At 32.2% G+C, this 19,593-nt stretch overlaps 1 protein-coding gene and 1 pseudogene across 1 annotated transcript; both read left to right on the top strand.

The window, feature by feature from the left end:
* The first annotated feature begins 2,336 nt into the window (after positions 1 to 2,336).
* On the top strand, positions 2,337 to 8,433 carry LOC148612941 (uncharacterized; annotated as a pseudogene).
* Positions 8,434 to 11,578: 3,145 nt separating this feature from the next.
* LOC148612940 (beta-1,4-mannosylglycolipid beta-1,3-N-acetylglucosaminyltransferase brn-like) lies at positions 11,579 to 14,116 on the top strand. The gene has a single exon (XM_088594870.1). The coding sequence runs from the start codon at positions 11,630 to 11,632 to the stop codon at positions 12,683 to 12,685; it is 1,056 nt and encodes a 351-aa protein (XP_088450996.1). The 5' UTR covers positions 11,579 to 11,629; the 3' UTR covers positions 12,686 to 14,116.
* Positions 14,117 to 19,593: the final 5,477 nt, after the last annotated feature.

Here is a 19,593-nt window from a genome sequence, read left to right as displayed (position 1 = left end):
CTAAAATATTATCAATGCAGAAATTGTAGAAATTGTAATAGGTGACAGTGACACATGTCTTTAAGTGAAAATTCTAAAAATTAACATTAAGTGACACATTAATTTGAGTTAAAATTCTTTAAAATGTCATATTCTAGCAAAATGTATGAGTCAAAGCGGTTTTAATTTCTATGAGGGCTTAACATTAATTAAACCTATCAAGTGAGTGGCTTCGAAATATGTATTTCAATCAAAATTCGTCAAAAATGTCATATTCCTGCAAAATGTATAAGTGAGAGCAATTTTTAATTTCCATGTGATTCTAAAGTTAATGACCAATATGCTATTTTTTTCAATATAACTATCATGTGGATTATTGCGACACACATAATTTAATCAAAACACTTCAAAAATGCCATATTCCTTCAAAATGTATGAGTGCGAGCACTTTTAATTTCCATGAGGGTCTAAAATGTTAAAATTTCCATATAACTATCATGTGGGTGGCCGCAACACATATATTTCAGTAAATATTCTTACAAATGTCATATTCCTGCAAATCGTATGAGAACGAGCACTGTTAGTTACCATGACGGTCTAAAATTAATGACTGAAATGATAAATCTTTCAATAAAATTATCATGTGGGTGTCTGTGACACATTATTTAAATCAATTTTTTTTAGAATTGACATATTTCTGCAAAATGTGTGAGTGCGAGCACTTTTAATTTCAATGAGGGTTAAAAGTTGTTGACAAAAATGTTATTTGTTTTGTTTTAAATAACTATCATGTGGGTGACTGCGGCACATTAATTTGAGTCAAAATTCTTTTAAAATGTTATATTTTTGCAAAATGTATGAGTGCAAGCACTTTAAATTTTATGAGGGGCTAGACGTATAAACTAAAATGCTAATTTTAATATAATTATCATGTGGGTCTAAAGTGACTAAAATGCTAAAATTTTCCATATATGTACATGTATCATATGGGTGGCTGCGACTCATATTTTTCAATCAAAATTCTTCAAAAATGTCATATTCCTGCAAATTGTAGGACTGCGAGCACTGTTAATTACCATGAGAGTCTAAAATTAATGACTAAAATGAGAATTTTTTTTCAACATAACTATTAGGTAAGTGGCTATTACACATATATTTCAATCATAATTCTTAGAATTGACAAATTTCTGCAAAATGTATGAATGCGCACACGTTCAATTTTTACGAGGGGCTAACATTATAGACTACAATGCTAATTTTGTTAATATGATTATTATGTGGGTGGCTGCAACACATATTTCAGTCCACATTCTTCAAAAAATATCATATTCTTGTAAAATGTAAGAATTTGAACACTATTAAGTTTGATAAAGGTCTAAAACTTCTTTATAAACTGTTTAAAATTGACTGTTTAATACTGGTGACTGCAAGGGAAAAAATTCAATTTAAATTCTTTAAAGTCATCAGAGGCGTAGCACCCGGTAATGTAGGGAATATTTTTTGTTGGTACTGCATGCCATACGTAAACGTCTTGTAATTTTTTTTTAATCAAGTTCAAACATAACAAGCTAGACTATAATCTTCCGCCGGGATTCGCACATGTTAAGTAGTATGGCTGCTGCTATAACAATAAGAAGTTATTTGAGGGTGAAAACATTTGAATGTGTATGAAACCCGACGTTTACTACTACAGTAAAAAAAAAGAGATTCGATTTGCCTACTTTCAACTTTAGTACCCGTTATACAGATGATGTTTCATTTGTACATAGTTTTAGGAATTACATTTAATCTACCCAAAAGAACTTTAGATTAAAATAAAATTATACAACTTTTTCTACTTCATCCTTCGACCGTAATATTTTTGGATCAATAATCATCTTAACCATCAACACTCTTCCGCCACTTCTTTCAGTACTTTGTTATGTGTTAAGCCTCCATCCAGGTGAAACCGAGCTCTTGAATCTCTGTTTGGAAGGTTCTCCTCCAGGTGGTTCGAAGTTATTCTGGCTTCCTTTTTCTTTGTGGTGTCCAATGCAAATATACCTTTGGTGTTCTCTCCTTTGGCATTCTTAACAGAACAAATAGTCGTCTAAAGCTGGTTTGTGTTGTAATGCTATTACAGTTGATATTTTACAGACGATTGGTGTTGCTTATCTTGTAAGGCTTGCTTGTATATCTTTTGTAAGCCTCTCTGTATTATTTTCAAACATTCAGAACAGTACAGAAGAAATGACATTACTGTTAAAATTCTTCAGCTTGGTGTTTTAAGAATTTCCAGTTAGACTGAATGGTGTGGTGTTTTTAGATTTCCAGATTGGCTGAATGGTGTGGTGTTTTTAGAGTCCAAGATTGGCTGAATGGCTTCTGTTAATCTTGCTTGTATATCTTTCTTTGCTATCACCAATGATACTTCAAAGGTAGGTTGGTTGTTTATTGCGATTCGTATTAATTAATCTTTTGATTTCAGTTTTCGCTATAAAGACGACGTATTGTCTTAACAATTTTAGTTTCGCGGATTTTGTACATCGCATCTACGCCAAATTAATTTATGTAATGGGCACTACAAACATTATGAAATTAGGCTCATATCTTGGAAACAGATGGTAAGAAAGGTGGTGCCTAAACTATTCAACTAACACGTGACTTCTCATTCCGTATAATCAACTTTCCTTTCATCCGTAGCGTCATCCCTACAGCACCTGCATATGGAGTTTTCATATCACGATTTCTACGTTATTGCAAAGGAGTAATCAAGGGAACCAAGGTTATACCGGTAATCAAAAGAATGTAATCCAGGGACAAATACCAGACATGGAAAACAGACATACACAACAAAGAACATAAAGTAACTAAAATCATACATACAAAGTAACAAAAGTAAATGAGCAACTCGGACTCCACTTAAAACTGGGAGCATGGACCAGGTGCACCGGTAGGGTAAGCGTCCTCTGCTTTTCTAGAAACACCCGCCGAGTTGCTCATAAAAAGTCAAGTCCGGGGTAAACAAACGAGGAAAGGCAAGCTATGACCCGTTGAATAAATCAGTTTTCATGGTACTGATGGATACATCATAACGATCCACGAGATTTCCGTAACTACATTTACGCAGATTTTTGTACCGTGGTACACATTTTAACAATAAGGCCTCTGAAACAAGGTTATGTTTCTACAAGATTAAAATTATCACTATAGATGTGTTGTGGCTGTCATTATGAACTCGTGAATCATGATCAAACGTATGATGTATCCATTTGCACCGTAACCTGATTTGTATTCCGAATCATAATTTTACTTTTCTCCTTTGTCTTCACCGGACGGAACATTTTATGAGCGAATTCGGTTGAAGTATTTTAGAAAAGCAAAGGACGCTTACCCTACCATTGCACCTGGTCCATGATCCCAGTTTTAATATTTTTCTTTTTTTATTTTTTATTATTATTATTTTTTTTATTTTTTATTTTTTATTTTTTTTTTGACAACTTCAGGATGCTCATTCACATTTGTCTCTTTGTATGTGTTATTTAAAGCTACATCAGCTGCAAAATTTATTAAGGTATCCGACCCATATTAAAAACTTTTCAATTTTCCGAAGTTTACCGAGGTGTCTTATTTCTTTTAACCTCGGTAAGTAAGTAAACGAAAGTGCACTTAATTTTTATTCAATTTTTAAGAATGAAATAAAATACTTTGAAATTGTATATTTTCAATAAAAAATATAGTATAATCCCTTTTTCCTTAAAAAAATATAACATGTTATTTTACGAATCGGAAATAAAAATTGCAGTTCATTGCATAACACCAACACAACAACATGGCTTACTCGGTCGTCTGCCGGGATAGACGTGGGCGTTTTTCTAAGCCGGAATTGACAAACTTCTGCGAAGTTCCAAGATAAACACAAGTACGTCCTGGCATTCGGGCAGAAGATTGATTGAATGGGGCACACTTCAAGACAACATGCAGTCTTGTAGACAGTGTTTGCTTGGCCCGCTTATTCTTAGCCACAAAACAGTGAAGGCAGAAATGAAATGTGGACTCGGTGGCTGCCTGTATGTGCAATGTATGGATTGTAACGAGTTAAACCGAGTTGCATATGGTAAAACGCACAAAGACAACAAAAGCTGCAAGGAGATGCCAAGTTTCAGTATAAACACAAAGCTTGGGGCAGGTAAGAAACAATGTGTCTTGCTTATCAGTATGATAAGTACAACGTCATATTACATATATACATTTGTAGGTCCCCATTTCAGATAGAGCCTCACTCCTTAGACTAAGTATAGGGAGCAATACTCTGACTGAAACTAGTATGGTATTTCTTAGGGTGGGGGAAAAGTTATATCTGAAATCGGGGTGGGGTCAGGTGGGGATAACCTGATTTCTGGACTTGTTCTCAACCTGTTAATGTAATTCTAGTCGAATACCCACACTGTCATTTTCAATTCTCTCCTTTGTCAAAGCATGCACACCAGATGAACCTAAATATAGTTAACAAATGCCATTTTATTACCAGACAATGTCAAAAAAGGGCAAAATCATTAAAATGATTACCATTACACACAAACATTAAAAGAAAAAGACAATAGTAAACAGCAAAATATGCCCATTTCAAGGCTTGTAAAAATAGTCTCAAGTACTTAAATTTACAGAACAATGGTTCATTCATGTTGCAAATTGGCTTTGAGGCAAAATGCCCAGAAAAAAAGTAATATTTAAGTTCAAGTTTTAAGAGCCTGAACAACAAAAAACAACTTCATTTGGTGTAAAAGTGATTTATTTATTTCCATTGAAATTTTGGCATTGACTATAAATGATAGGCTTCAAACCAATTGTTACTTTTATGACATGAACAGGATCAGTGACATTTTTTTATATTATTTTCATGATTATATGTGATGCTACTACTGTAATTTGAGATGTATATATATGTACTTTGTATGATATTTTGTACCATTGTATTGAACATTATGATATATTTTGAATTTTTCTTTCAGCAATGATAGATGCCTTAGGGGGTCCACAAAGAGTGAATAATGTCCTTTCCACACTGAACCTACCCCCTATTTCCCCTAAAAAGAAAGAGCAGGGGAAATGATAGAAGGTTTCGCAAACTTAAGTATGGAGCAGAGAGGCAGAGAGGCTTTTGAAGCTTAAATGAGTTAGTTATTTTGTAACATTAATTGAATGCATCTGCTAAAAATTTACTTGTACATCACTACTTGAAAGTGTTTCAAAATGTGTAAGAAATTATGATGCCATGACCTTGGCAAGGAATCAAAAGATACAAGAGACAAAGGAATAATGTTTTATTTTTGTTTTCCACTAAAAGTTGTATAGATCTACAGAAAGGTATTATTTATGATTATAATCTGAATTTTATATTATGTGCATGCACTGCACATGTCAATTGTGTGTGTGTGTGTGTGTGTGTGTGTGTGATTTCAAAATTGAATAGATATGACAATAATAAGAAAAAAGGTTCATTGTTTATGTATTATCTCGCATGATTGTATAACCATTTTCTATTCGGATTTTTCAACAGGAATTTTAATACTATAGAAGATGAAAATACAGCTAATAATACTTCAGAAGATGTGTTGGAAATGAACCCTACAGATTCTGAAAGGAGAGATATAAGTTCAAATGATGGATATTATTATTGGTTATATTCTATGTAAATAAAGCAGTTATTGGTTTTACAATGCAACAAAAAATAGTTTGAAAAAATTACATATTGGCCATACAGTCTGAAAGTGTAAATACATGTACATGAGAGTGAAAGCTTGGATTTCTGTGTCAAAGCCTCAGCTGCTTGCATTAATGAAGGGAGAAAGTACTTGTCTGAGGTTAAGAAGATATGAACTTCTATGCCAGTTTTTTTTTTCAAGCATGTTATTACTTTGCATGATTTCATTTGAGAGCACGATTAAAAGAAAAAAAATATTGTTAAATTGATTTATATTTATGTCCCAGTTCAACCTATAATTCTGCATACCTTTTGTACAAATGTAGACCTAATGAAAGACATCTTTTTGAACAATTTCTATTACATGTATTTCAAATTATATGTAAAAATTGATTATTTAAAATTTAAGTCACACCATAACTTTTAAATCGAAAAGCATTAAAATCACTGGTCCTTTGCAAAAATTCTGTTCTGTGCTTTGTTGCAATTTCACTGTCACGTACCCGATACTTATCAAAGGACAATTTCAGATATAGTAAACATGATCTAATATCAACATATCAGCTATAGAAGTATGCAAAGATGAGGTACGGCAAATGTATCCAATCCCCAGATTGACTACAATCAATCAAGCATCATTAAATAATACAATATATATCTTCTGTTCACAGACATTCCAAAAGAATGGGCTTTTCCCAGGCAGCTATACAGTTTCATATATTTTAAAGAAAGATATTGAAAGAGAAAGGCGTCAAGGAAAGTTCATATTACCAGAACAGAAATTACGCCGCCTAAAATTAAAGGAAGAAAGATCAACTTCCAAAGGAGCCTGTGAGGCGTCAGAGGGTGCAAGCTATGTGTCCGGTATGTACAACAGAGTTAGACCAATCCTAACATGAAGGTTTATGATCTGTTTAGATTCTTGTCACATATTAACTTTGTATACCTTTTGTAGCAAGTTAAAATTATCTACAATGGAAAACCCATTGGTACATTCATGTAGAAAGGCTGAAGTACATTTATGGGTGAAATTTGCCCTGTTTTATGAAAATTGATATTTGAGGACAGTTAAAGTTTTACTTGTTGTTGTTGAAGATGAATTGCCTATATACTCAAATAAGGGTCAAAATAAGTTAATTGTGAATATAACCAAATTTCTTGAATTTTGTGAATTACTATCAACATTTTAATATAAAATTAAACTCTCTTCGTCAACTGCATAGACTCAAACAGACATGGTTGTTTCTTTTCAGAGATAAGTCTAACAGAACAGGCAGATGACATTGAAATGATTCCTGATGCTATTCCAAAGCCAGCATTTACTTCAGTACCACCTTTGGCCAATCCAACTTTTGTTCTAATAGATTTAGAAAATACAGACTTGAGTAAGTAATAGTACTTTTCAGGTACCAAATCAGGTCTACAGTGAAAAAAATAAGTTATACAATTATGCAATTTGTAAAATCCTTGTTCCTATATGCTAACATTTACAGTAAACAATGACTGATGTCATGTTTGATGAAATTAGCTTTATGTCTGTTTTCAAAGAAATAAGAGGTCTTGAAATATGAGGATGTTTTACTTACTGAAATGCTTATATTAAGCTAGAATTTTTGTTACATTTTGAATCAAATTATACATTTATATACCAAATATCTAAACCATTCATACCATGCATATGGGACCGCTTCGGTGGTAGCATGCTCACCATAAGTGTAACAATTTGTGAGATTTATCACATTAAATACTTTAAAGTTAGTAGATACTGCTATCTACATGTTAGTCAAAAACAATGCATATAGGAGAAAGAATGAATATTTGTTGGCTATAAGTCAAAGCTAGCACAATAAAGATCTGATTCGGCATGTTAGACTACTTCAAAGTATAGTCTGTTCAAGCATACATTCTTAACAGATCTGCTAAAGAACAATCAATAAAGGTCTTTTATATATATGCAAGACTGGGCAAGGAGAATATGCATGAAATTATTCAAAATTTATTCTAATTTATTTTCTGACACTCAGAAGAAATATATTTCCACACATTGTGCAGATAGCAGCAAAAGAACACAGAACACAGATGAATTTCAGTCGATATGTGTCTCCTGAAATGCCAATGTCCGAAGAAAGCTGAACAAGTAACTGGGATTGTTTGGAATGGACAAAAACTTGTTTTAAAAGGGGTAGAACTTAATTTTGTTAATATTAGGGCTGCCATATCAGATTTTTTTCTTTGATTAAAAAAGTTCAATAATGTTTTGCTTGTAGCACATAATGGGAAAAGTTTTGATTTTTGAGTTTTGTCAGCAGCTGTTTATAATTGTAGAATGTTTGATAATTTTACAGAAACTGTAGTAGGACTTGTAGACTCATTATCTTTATTTAGATCACAATTTCAAAAAATAGGAAAATACAGTCAACCTTATCTAGCACAACATTTTTGTAAGGAAATCTATAATGCACATAATGCTGAAGATGATGTAAAGATGCTTGACAAAATACTTATTGCAGCAAATATAACCTCTGAACAACTGTTTAATTACTGAAATTTAATATCAAACAAATAGTCAACTGATACAGGAAAACTTCATCAAGGCAAAATCTAAGAACTTGCCAAGTTTTCATCCCTTTATTGCTAGTGGTGTAATTAAAATGACAACAGCAGAGAACATGGCTGGGTCAGGTTTAAGCTGTGTACATTTAAAACTTATATATGTTCGTAAAGGAGAAGATGGTCTTCTTGATGTCTTATGTCAAAGAACATTTTTTTAAAGAACATTTTTGGAAAATCAAGTTTCAAATGATAAAATATTAATGTCTGTGGTACAAAAATTATGCAAGTTTTTTTTGCAGAATTGTGTTAAATTGTTCATTAGCTCATTTGAACCATAGTTCTGTATGTTTCATTTAGGACTTATGTATCCCATGCTTTGAAGCAGTGTGTGTATAGTGAAAACGGTGACCTTTTTTCCATGCAATTACTTTGCGTGTGATAAACCCATTGTTATGAAATTTGGATATTATTTGACTATTGACTAAAGGAAGGTTCCTATTCCTTTGTTAAATGTTTGGTCAATTTTCAACATTTTTTTAACCGATTCCTCATAAAAAGTCCTGCTGGTGTTTTTTTAATCAGATTTCCGATATCCCATTCAGTTTTTGAGTTATAAAGGGTAAAAGAGGCCCCATCCCAAAAAATTGACTCTTATTTTTGGTCTGATTTTGAAATATTTTGATTGAATTTAAAATTATGTGCATATTGTGTCCAAACCTGTTCTGTCCATAATGAATTGTAAGTCCCTATGCTTAAGTATGCCAAAAACTAATATTGTGTTTGCACTCTCAAGTGTTCAGGATTTGACCACTGCAGTTGTATCATGCTGCACTCTATGAAGCTTTTTATTCTTATTTGATAAGACGTGACCAGCTATAGCTATAAGTGTTTTGAAGGACTTGAATTATCTAAGCATGTTGATTAAATCTTTTATTGCAATTGAGCAATTAGGTTTCCTAAAATACTCTAGTTGATAGATACATTTGTATCACATATTTTTGTCATAACTTATTTTGTTATTTTTATTTATGCTTGATTAATAATGTTAGTATTATAAATGCATGTAACTAGCCTTCTGCGTTGATGGAGTTCTTTTTTTTTTTTTTTTTTTTTTTTTTTTTTTTTTTTTTTTTTTTTTTGTTGGCCCTTTTCTTTCTTTCATCTTCTGATAAGTATTTTTCATAAAAACATATGTTTTACTGAAGATTATTCATTGTCAAGAACCGTCTCTTGATTCATACCAAGTAGAATAAATATGTATTGCAAGACATTACATGACTGTAAACATTTGCAACTCGTGCTTTTATGTGATGAAAAGAATTATATGAATTTAGAATTCAGAGTATAGATTACTTTTAAATAAATTTTTTTATGTTTGTGCAGTTTTTGGTTATTATATGTATGCAGTTAGGATGCCGAGATAAGTGTTGAGGGAACCCTTGTTAGATTTGCTACCAGGATGCCAAATATTTATTTGGCTTTGATATTATCTCATTTATGAAAAAGAGTCTTTTAAACTTTTCTACAAACTAATGACCTCAAGAAATCATCATTTTGAATCGACAGGGGCCCCGTGCAGGTCCGGGTGTTAAAAGAATAGGCCTGCAGCAGCGCTAAGCTTGTCGTAAAAGGCGACTAAATAGTGCTCAGAAACCTAGCCGGGGGCTAGGCGCTCTGCCCACAGAGCAACTGGGATATGTGCCCTAGGTGGTGGAATGGGGTACCCCTGGCGTGTTACATGCTGGGGTTGTCAGGCTATAATACGGAAAACCTGACCGCAAACCATAGTGGTGCACCGTGTTGGGAAAGGTGCCACGTTCCTCGCGTGTTAAAGAACCCTGCTGTGGTATTCGATAGGAGTAGGAACCTTTGCGCTCCGCCACAGGAGGCTAAATTTCCCGATCTTACCCATCCCCCCTTTTTCCAGTGGCAATCAAAATTTGTCGACCCTATTATCCTTGTGACCCATCCCCTTTTTTTTGTTTTCATTTCATGTTCATTTTATCATCCACTCCATGTTCATTGTCTGAATATAGCTGAAATATTGCTGCTCGGACGTTAAACCCCAACAAACAAACAAACAATGAATCGACAGGGAAGAAATCGTCATTCCTAATAATTAGGTTTTTAATTCAACTTCACTTTGTGTAATAGTGTAATACTCTCGTGCACCATAGTCGCACATTTCTATATCTATAGTTTCGAATAGTGATACATGTAAATGCATATTTGCAAGAATATGAATTCCATAATACTTTATGTTGGAGGTTGGACTTGACCATATACATCTAATGATATTTCTCAGGTGTAAAACTGTCAATAGCAAGGATCAAATTATTAAAACAAATACACATCTTTGAGGATTGAGCATTAAAAGGAAATTGTTATCAGATTTTAGCCTTTAAGGTGACCTTAACCTTTAACCTTTTGGTTGTTAAATGTCCCTATTATGACACACTATCAAAGTTGTTTGCAAACTTAAAGTATTGTGAAAAAAAAGAGATAAACTGAAACGAGACACCAAAAAAATATATAATTGATTGCCAGTCTACATCTCACGACAATGACCTTTACATTACGAATCTTAATTCATAGAAATCGGCACGGTAAAAGTCTCCGAATATTTTTTTACAACATAAACAATAACTAAAGTTATTTTTAATGCAAATGTTGAGTGCCTCAAAAAATGTTGTATTTCTGGACTCCTTGATTTCTGAGGTTGTGCCTATTTAGCCTTTTCTTCTATTTCTATTTTTAGTAAAAACCATACATGTCTAAAAATAGAACAACCCATAGCTGTGAGAATTTTATTAGTTTCAATTGATAAGAATATCTTTATGGTTCCTCTTGAGGTATATAGTAGTATATTGTATTAAAGTGGTTACTGTCATTTGAATATTTCTTGCACCCCCTAACCCCCAAAATATGGCAAAAAAGAGGGGTGATATAACCAAGCCCTGTGCTAATACCTTGAACATTTTACGGATTTTTATTTTATAGTAAGAACTACTTGACACCTCTGCTTATAACTACTGATAAAAAACCAAATTATTTCGCTGGTTGTTTTTGGGCCATTTACCTTAAGTTTTGATTCTACTGAATTTTGCTGATTCAATGAAATAATTGTGTTAATGCAATTGAAGCAATAAATGTCGATGTTGCACAATTTTGATCAAAGATGCTCAGATGTTACACTAGGTATCACGTTTATATTAATTTTTTTTCAAGGTTATGTATTAAGGCGTGTTATTTCTATTAACATAATTTTTTATCAGTTTGTTCTTCTTCGTTATTTTCAATGGCTATATCACATGTCATTTTCGTATTCATATATTGATAAAAGTTTTTTTTTTCAAAAGAGTACGTGTCTGTCAACAAGCTATGTCCTTATAAAAGTCATCACTTCTGGACATAATGAGGAACGTAAAATGGAAATGTAAATGTGTGATTTTAATACTTTTGACACTTTATATCGTTTGGAGTTTTATTTTGCTTCGTCATGATTTTACGAAACCTATACATGTCCTGAATGGAGAGGTACTCAAAATACACACCGTCACGAAGTTTGAGGTTTCCATAATACAGACGGAATTGACCATGTTGACTCAGCGTAGTAACGAAACTGTGTATTTTCGATATAACAATTATGAATATTTATACAATCCAAATAAACTTTGTACTGAATCTAAAGGGAGTGCTCATCCTTTCCTGTTGATAGTTGTGAAATCCAGCGTGCTTAATACAAAACTCAGACATGGCATTCGTGAAACATGGGGTAGTTTAAATGATTCTCGTATCAAACTGGTGTTTTTACTGGGATATACACCAACAATGGAAGAAATAATTAAATTGGAATATGATCGTCACAATGACATAGTTGAATTCAGTTTTCTTGATCATTACTACAATAATACAATAAAGACAAACATGGCTTTTGATTGGGTTGTAAGCCAATGTCCAGGCGCTTCTTTCGTATTTTTTGTAGACGATGACTATTTCGTACATATTCCAAACATATTGGATTTTTTATATTTTCATACTAAACATAAGACCAAGCAATTGGTGGCTGGATCAAAGAATGTTCATTGGACACCAATTAGAAATAAAGAGAGCAAATGGTTCATACCGTACGAAGTTTACCCCTACAAGGAATACCCTCCATTTTTTTCTGGAGGATCATTCATAATGGACATGTCTGTTGTCAAAATGATAAGGTCTAAGATTCCGTTTGTTAAACTTTTTAAGTTTGACGATGTATTTCTTGGCATGGTAATGGAATCGTTAGGAATTACTTTATTACAAGAAAGAAGGTTCTCCATCGGTTATCCGCCTAAAAGCAAACTCCATCTTGTACTTTCAGCCCATTATTTTGCACCACCAAGAAACGTATCAGCAGAATGGATTCGAATTACTTGTGAACAATATAAATTGTTTTTTGACTTGTATGGTGAACGTAAGTGCCTAAACTAAAAATATAAAATGTTAAAAATTGAAGATTTGCATTTAATAAGAAATTCATGACTTATATCGATGAATATGAAGAATTGAGAATTAGTATTGCACAACATCAACATTTCATTGATATTGTTTTATAATTTCGTTGTATATCTCTTTAAGTGAACTCCTATATTAAAAGTGCGTGGTTAATCGGTGCGGGGTGACAAGGTGCATCAGTGATACACATATATTTAAAAAATATTTACACATTAAGACACAAATCTTCCGCGCATCTCTTTAGTTTAATGAAATATTTCAGTGATTGTTTAGATATTTATTAATAAATTCTACAAAAAGATCAGTTTAGTTGAAAAATAGTTAATTTAACTATTATCAGGGTTCTAACAAATTTTTTTTATAGAATTTTGATTTCAATATGGATAGCTATTCAGTAATGAAAGAATCTAGTCATCCTGAAAAAAAACATAAATTTATGATGTAACGTGTGTAATGTTACAGCATGTTGTACAAAATGCATAACGACAGATTGCAAAATCTATTTTCTATTCATTGTAAAAGAGGATTATAATTTGGATCCAGTATGAAATATACTATTTCAACATTTACGACAGTTTTACGTGGTCCTAATACATGTATAATTAACACTTTGTTAAAATGCTGGAATGTTTTTTATCGACAATCTTATTATTATATGTGTCCAGTGTGGTGGCACCGAATGGGAATAATGAGGCTGACTATGGCTGATATGATCCAAACACGGAACTTCCATCGTTTAGTCGGATCTTTTGATTTCAGTTTTCGCTATAAAGACGACGTATTGTCTTAACAACCCTAGTTTCGAGGATTTTATACATCGCATCTACGCCAAATTAATTCATGTAATGGGCACTACAGACATTATGAAATTAGCCTCACTAAACTATTCAACTAACACGTGACTTCTCATTCCGTATAATCAACTTTCCTTTCATCTGTAGCGTCATCCCTACAGCACCTGCATATGGAGTTTTCATATCACGATTTCTACGTTATTGCAAAGCTTTCTGTAACTACATGTACGCAGATTTTTGTACCGTGGTACACATTTTAACAATAAGGCCTCTGGAACAAGATTATGTTTCTACAAGATTAAAATTATCACTATAGATGTGTTGTGGCTGTCATTATGAACTCGTGAATCATGATCAAACGTATGATGTATCCATTTGCACCGTAACCTGATTTGTATTCCGAATCATAATTTTACTTTTCTCCTTTGTCTTCACCGGACGTAACATTTTATGAGCGAATTCGGTTGATGTAGTTTAGAAAAACAAAAAGCTTACCCTACCGGTGCAACTGGTCCATGATCCCATATTTTTTTTTTTTTTTTTTTACTGAATTTTGCTGATTTAATTAAATAAGTTTGTAGTAATGCAATTAAAGCAATAAATGTCGATAAAAACAGAATATTGTGGTTTTTTTTACGTTTGTTTTATACGTTTTTATAACAATGACGGATACATAGGTGAGCACGTGTCTTGTTTTCATTTCATTTCATCTATTTTTTACTAGTTTTCAAATAAATACTGATCATATTTGAGTCACATAATAAATATATAATACGTAAATTTCAAACGGATCCTTGCGTCATATTCGAACTTTTTCTCTTCTACGGCTTGAGTCCGTCGGTCTCCCTTGCCGTTGAATAACCACGTTCGATTTGCAATCAGATTTGTTATTAAAGAAGCGACCCTTACAGCACATGCACGGATTAAGGTCACCAGAAGTCACATGCATACGTATTTATCTATTTTATCAAGACAATGAAATATAGACACCTATTTCATGTATTTAATGCATTCAATTTTGTGAATATTAAATTAAATTATATAGGAAAAGTACAATTTAGGAGAAACAATTCAAAGTTGAGATGTATTTCAACAGAAACAAACATTTACGAAAATGGCAGCTGATGCAGCTTTAAGAGACGAAAGGAAATAACATAACTATCGAACTAGTACAATCTAGGGAGAAGGCGCTCCCGGTTCCATTAAGGTTCATTATTTACGGTATATGGGCATCATACAGTCGCATCCAGTCAACATCTGTAAAAATCATTAGTCAAAACGGTACATATATAAAAAAAAAATGAACAATCAATAAGTAACAATACAAAGAACTAAGTACAGTAAAAGTCATTTAAATCCAAGCAATGAGTTTCAAAAAAAGTCTTGAACTTCCTGGAAAACACATATGTGTGTGAAATCATCTAAAGCAAAAAAAAAAACATCATGTGATAAAACAATTCTCCCATTACCCCTAAAGCAAGATTTTACCATATATTACCTTTTTCATTACAGGATTGCTCAGGTAAAATAGAATAGCTCAGGTAAATGTAAACAAGAATAGAAACCATGTGTTTTTAATGTGTTTTTAGCTTGACATGTGTTCAGTCGAAATGTGTGAAATGTAATATGTTATTTTACAAATTAATGAGATTGATTTACTAAATCAAATTGTGTTTTGATTTCTTCCTATGATTCATAATATATCTTAAATCATCTCAATAGTAACTAGAGTAAATTTTTTGTCTTTCATACTAATGTTGTTTCGACTTCATTTTCAGTTTACTTTTCATTGTAGCCGTGTATAATATTAGTTTCAACTACCTTTCCCGTTTAAAAGTTTTACTAAATTACCACATCGTTTGATAAGAGACAGTTCTTGAAAATTATTTTACTTTCAGAAAACATTTAAGAAACTTTAGCTATTACAAGACAAACATATACTTCTTTTTTTATATTATCTACATTTGGTTAAAATAATAAGCAAAGATTCATTATCTTTACCGGTATTTTAAAGCTATTTTTGTTATACCAATCTAATACTGTCACTAAATTTAGAATCTAAAATTAAAGAAAAAGTTGAAGAAAATTAATAATGAAATATTGATTTTGGTTCAAGATGTTTATAACAAATTAAGGTAATTTCTTTGTTCAAATAGCATTTTGCAATGGTGCACCTGGTCCATGCTCCCAGTGTTTAATGGAGTCCGAGTTGCTCATTTACTTTTGTTACTTTGTATGTATGATTTTAGTTACTTTATGTTTTTTGTTGTGTATGTCTGTTTTCCATGTCTGGTCTTTGTCCCTGGATTACATTCTTTTGATTACCGCTATAACCTTGGTTCCCTTGATAACTCTTGCACAAATCTAGCAGATCAAGGAAGAACATAGGTATTGTGCTTAGGGTTAAGTACTTTTGTGGAGTAAACTTTCCACTCTATAGGAAATAAGAGATGGAAAATGAAACAAGGGAGATTGTAATTTTGTATGGGAGAATTACGATTTTGAATGAGGAAAGATTGTGAAAAGTTCATCATTACATCAATAATTATAATCAAAATTATATTTCTTTAAAATCTTAAATGTATGTTTAAGTGTTTAAGAAATAAAAACAGAAAAAAAAGAAATTAATTTTACTTGATCCAGTGAATTGCAATTGGGATTCTACTGGGAATTAGGACGTTCAAAAGGGAGATCGTGGAATTATCACTGGCGAATTGAGAAGAGGGTATGAACCTTATTGCAGGCGAGTGATGATTTCTTTTCTTTACTTATATCTGAAACTGCATAAAGTAACAATTGGAAAGACGGCAAACTGTTTGCACCATATGCACCATATGCCAAACATGGCGGTCAAAAAAGACGTGTATAAACTACAAGAGTAATGGTGAGTAACCTAATAACACCAGATAGAGATTAGTAAAATATCTTGTGGAGAGCTTAAAAATACGATGTTCGTTGTGCAGAAATTAGTTTTGTTTAAATCTTCAATAAAATATCCTTAATTCTTCTGCTCGATTAACGTTTCTTTTCCGGATAGTTGCACACAATTAACAAAGGAGTGATGCGATCAAAAGGCTTGTACGATTACATAAAGAGTGTATTTTTATGCAAAAAAACCAAAAGCTCCTTTTTATGTAACATTTCAAATAATATGTGTTCAGTATATGTGTTCAGTATATGTGTACAGTATATGGATAAGATAATCATAGTTTGAGAAAAAAATGAAATGAGAACATTTTCTTGATTAAGACATGTACAAAAAGACCGAAACAACAAATGGAGCCAAACAAATCACTAGAATAATGGAACAACTCACAACCATAAACATTTGAAGTTTTTGTTTTCAATTATATGTTCTAATTTCAAAAAGTCTTACCTTGTAGTTGTTAATCAACATTTCTAAAAATACGACGCAAATTTTTTTCCATCGTAACGCTAAAGGTGAACTAAAAATGAATGATTATAAATAATGAAAGAAGTAGCTGCATCAAAGAATTCGAGGAGTACCTGAACCGATCCGTATAACAAACATTGCGATCGGTCATCGAACACCGATCAGTTTCATCAATCCGTCAATCCGATCCATTTAACTGGTGATCGCATCACGTGACCACAGAACGGTCAATGTATTTTACAGTTTTTGTTGTTTTCTTTGTCAATTTTACACATATTTGCATAATGTAATAGATTTAAACAGCAATTTATACTTTTATTTTACATTTTTTTTTTATTTAAAAGAGATCTTACGTCATTTTACATAACCAAACTGCGATGAGATCGGTCACCGGTCATCGGTCATCGATCCGTCAGCGATCAATCGGTCAGCGATCTGTCAAATCGTTGCGTGGATCAGTTCAAGGACTGTACTTTGTAATTTTCATACAGCAATGCAGAAATTGAAACTTCCGCATTAACGAAAGATAATTTGTCACAAGACAGTGCAATCATGAAAAGAAAACAATTAGTATTTGTTACAAAATGCTAGGCCTGTTGTAGCCTTTATCAGAAATTAGAACGTCTTACACAAAAATAAATAATAAAAAAGCATTATGTTAATATCTGAATTAAGATGATTCAGTACAGGCGCGTAGATATAAACTGGAAAAAAAACACAAAGGTGAATCTAGTGCGATGAATAGGTGTACAATTCAATTAACATAATATTGTTCTGCGAATTAAAGAACCCAGACCGCTTGTGAAAACCTGGGTTCTTTTTATATAGATATAACTTACTAAACTATATTTAAAATCTAAAGGGGTCGAAACACTAGTTCGTACACACTGACAAGCACCTAAACAATCTTTACGAGATAACCAGTACTACCGATATAAAAATTATAACGAGTAGCATTCAAAACTTCGGAACAAAAGTTTTACGAGGACTAGAAACGAAGACAGATATATCATAAATATGTTGAAATCGACTAGAATCTAGGATACGGAATTTAGCACTGCAGAGATGGTATTTGATGGTTAAGCCCCACCATTCTTTTATTGAGGGGGCTGGCATACTTTGAAGAAAAATTTTTAAAAATATTTTTGCTGTGACAAGAAAAAAATAGATGAAATTCAATAATGGTTAAAAAAAAAGTTGCATTCTGTTTTTCATTCAAAGAAAATGTAGAATAAAAAATTTTAAAAAGAAAAAGAAAGGAGGGGAGAGGAATCTCGTATACATATAGTGAATGTACCATAAACTGCCATTCAACATGTTAAATTATGTATGAGGAATTATGTAAGAAATGTCTTTGATATTAACATTTTACAGTCGAAAAATTCATAATGTTATAATGAGCAACTAGATGGATATCAATATCCAGAGATTTTTGTGTTATATTAATCCAGTGTGTTAAACAAACAATTAGAAAGATGCAAAAAAACACACGAACTACCGCTAAACATTACCGACTTAGATTTTATCTCCAATAGAGAAAAGATCAGAATACCATGGCGTCCGATTATTTCCCATTATGGAAATTGCGAAGACTTCTTGACTATTTTTTGCTATCTATATATAAAGACCAAGGAACTTAAATACAAAACAGCTCGAAACTTTTGCAGTTTGTAAATAACATATTTCCAATGTAATAATGACATGACAAGCATGTATACAAGCATGTACATTAATAAACTAATTAAGGCGGCTGAAAACGTTCACTTTGAAATGAAAAAAGAAGTTTATGCTATGAGAACTTAATTCTAATATTACAATTTGTTCAATTAGAATTAGTTCTTAATGCGATGTGCAATGAGGACAGCCCCTGTACCTGACATATGCGACATACAAGCGTAAGAATTTAATCACTTTATGGTTGAAAAGTTCCCAAACAAGCACAACATCATTAGCTCCGACGTCATGGTTTTATTGTCTTTAATGGGTCTTTTGATCAACTTCAAATGATTTTTAATATTGCTAATAAGAACCTGAACTACTCAAATTTACTTATACGTTATATAAGTCCTCAGTAAATTTCTTAGAGAAAGTGCAATTAAATCTAAATGGAATAGGGTGAAACCTTACGACATTTAAAATTTAATAGTAGTCCAATGTGCCTAATGCACAATCTCAAAAGTTTTAATTCATTAAAAAGTTACTCGACTGCAAAATATACAGCTTGTGCTGCCCACAAACATAGAATGTGCTCTCAGATTTTAAGTCAATAACAAATGATGAAAAGATATTGACATTTGTAATAAAATGTATCCAACATTACACACAATCTCGTATTTGTTCCGAAAACACTGGTCTTGTATAATTAATGACCCTGAATGCTCTCACTTATTAGAATCACCACTAAAGCAGACTCTACTCAAACTTTTATAATGTACGTCTTTTATGAACAATTAAACTATAAATATTACTCCATAGTACTTTTTTTATCTGTTGAAGATACAATCATCACATGTATATACCGTTCTTTATATATGCATCCTTTACATAATGCATTTAATTACGAAACTAATTAATATTTTCACTATATGATCTGTAGACAATGCAACATTCGTGAAATACACTTGTGATATGTGTATATGTATTACAAATTACATTCGATTTCACTTAAATATAATTTTTAATCTGTCGATGAAACA

This window comes from Perna viridis, chromosome 7 (genome assembly GCF_037379345.1).
Source record: "Perna viridis isolate PV_CMFRI_1.1 ecotype Kerala chromosome 7, ASM3737934v1, whole genome shotgun sequence".
NCBI classification, from domain to species: Eukaryota; Metazoa; Mollusca; class Bivalvia; order Mytilida; family Mytilidae; genus Perna; species Perna viridis.
The sequence above is the reverse complement of the archived record's forward strand: the minus strand, read 5'-3'. Positions and strand labels throughout refer to the sequence as shown.

Excerpts from the sequence above, each read along its gene's own strand:
- LOC148612940 (XM_088594870.1), top strand. The coding sequence starts at position 11,630 with ATGAGGAACGTAAAATGGAAATGTAAATGTGTGATTTTAATACTTTTG.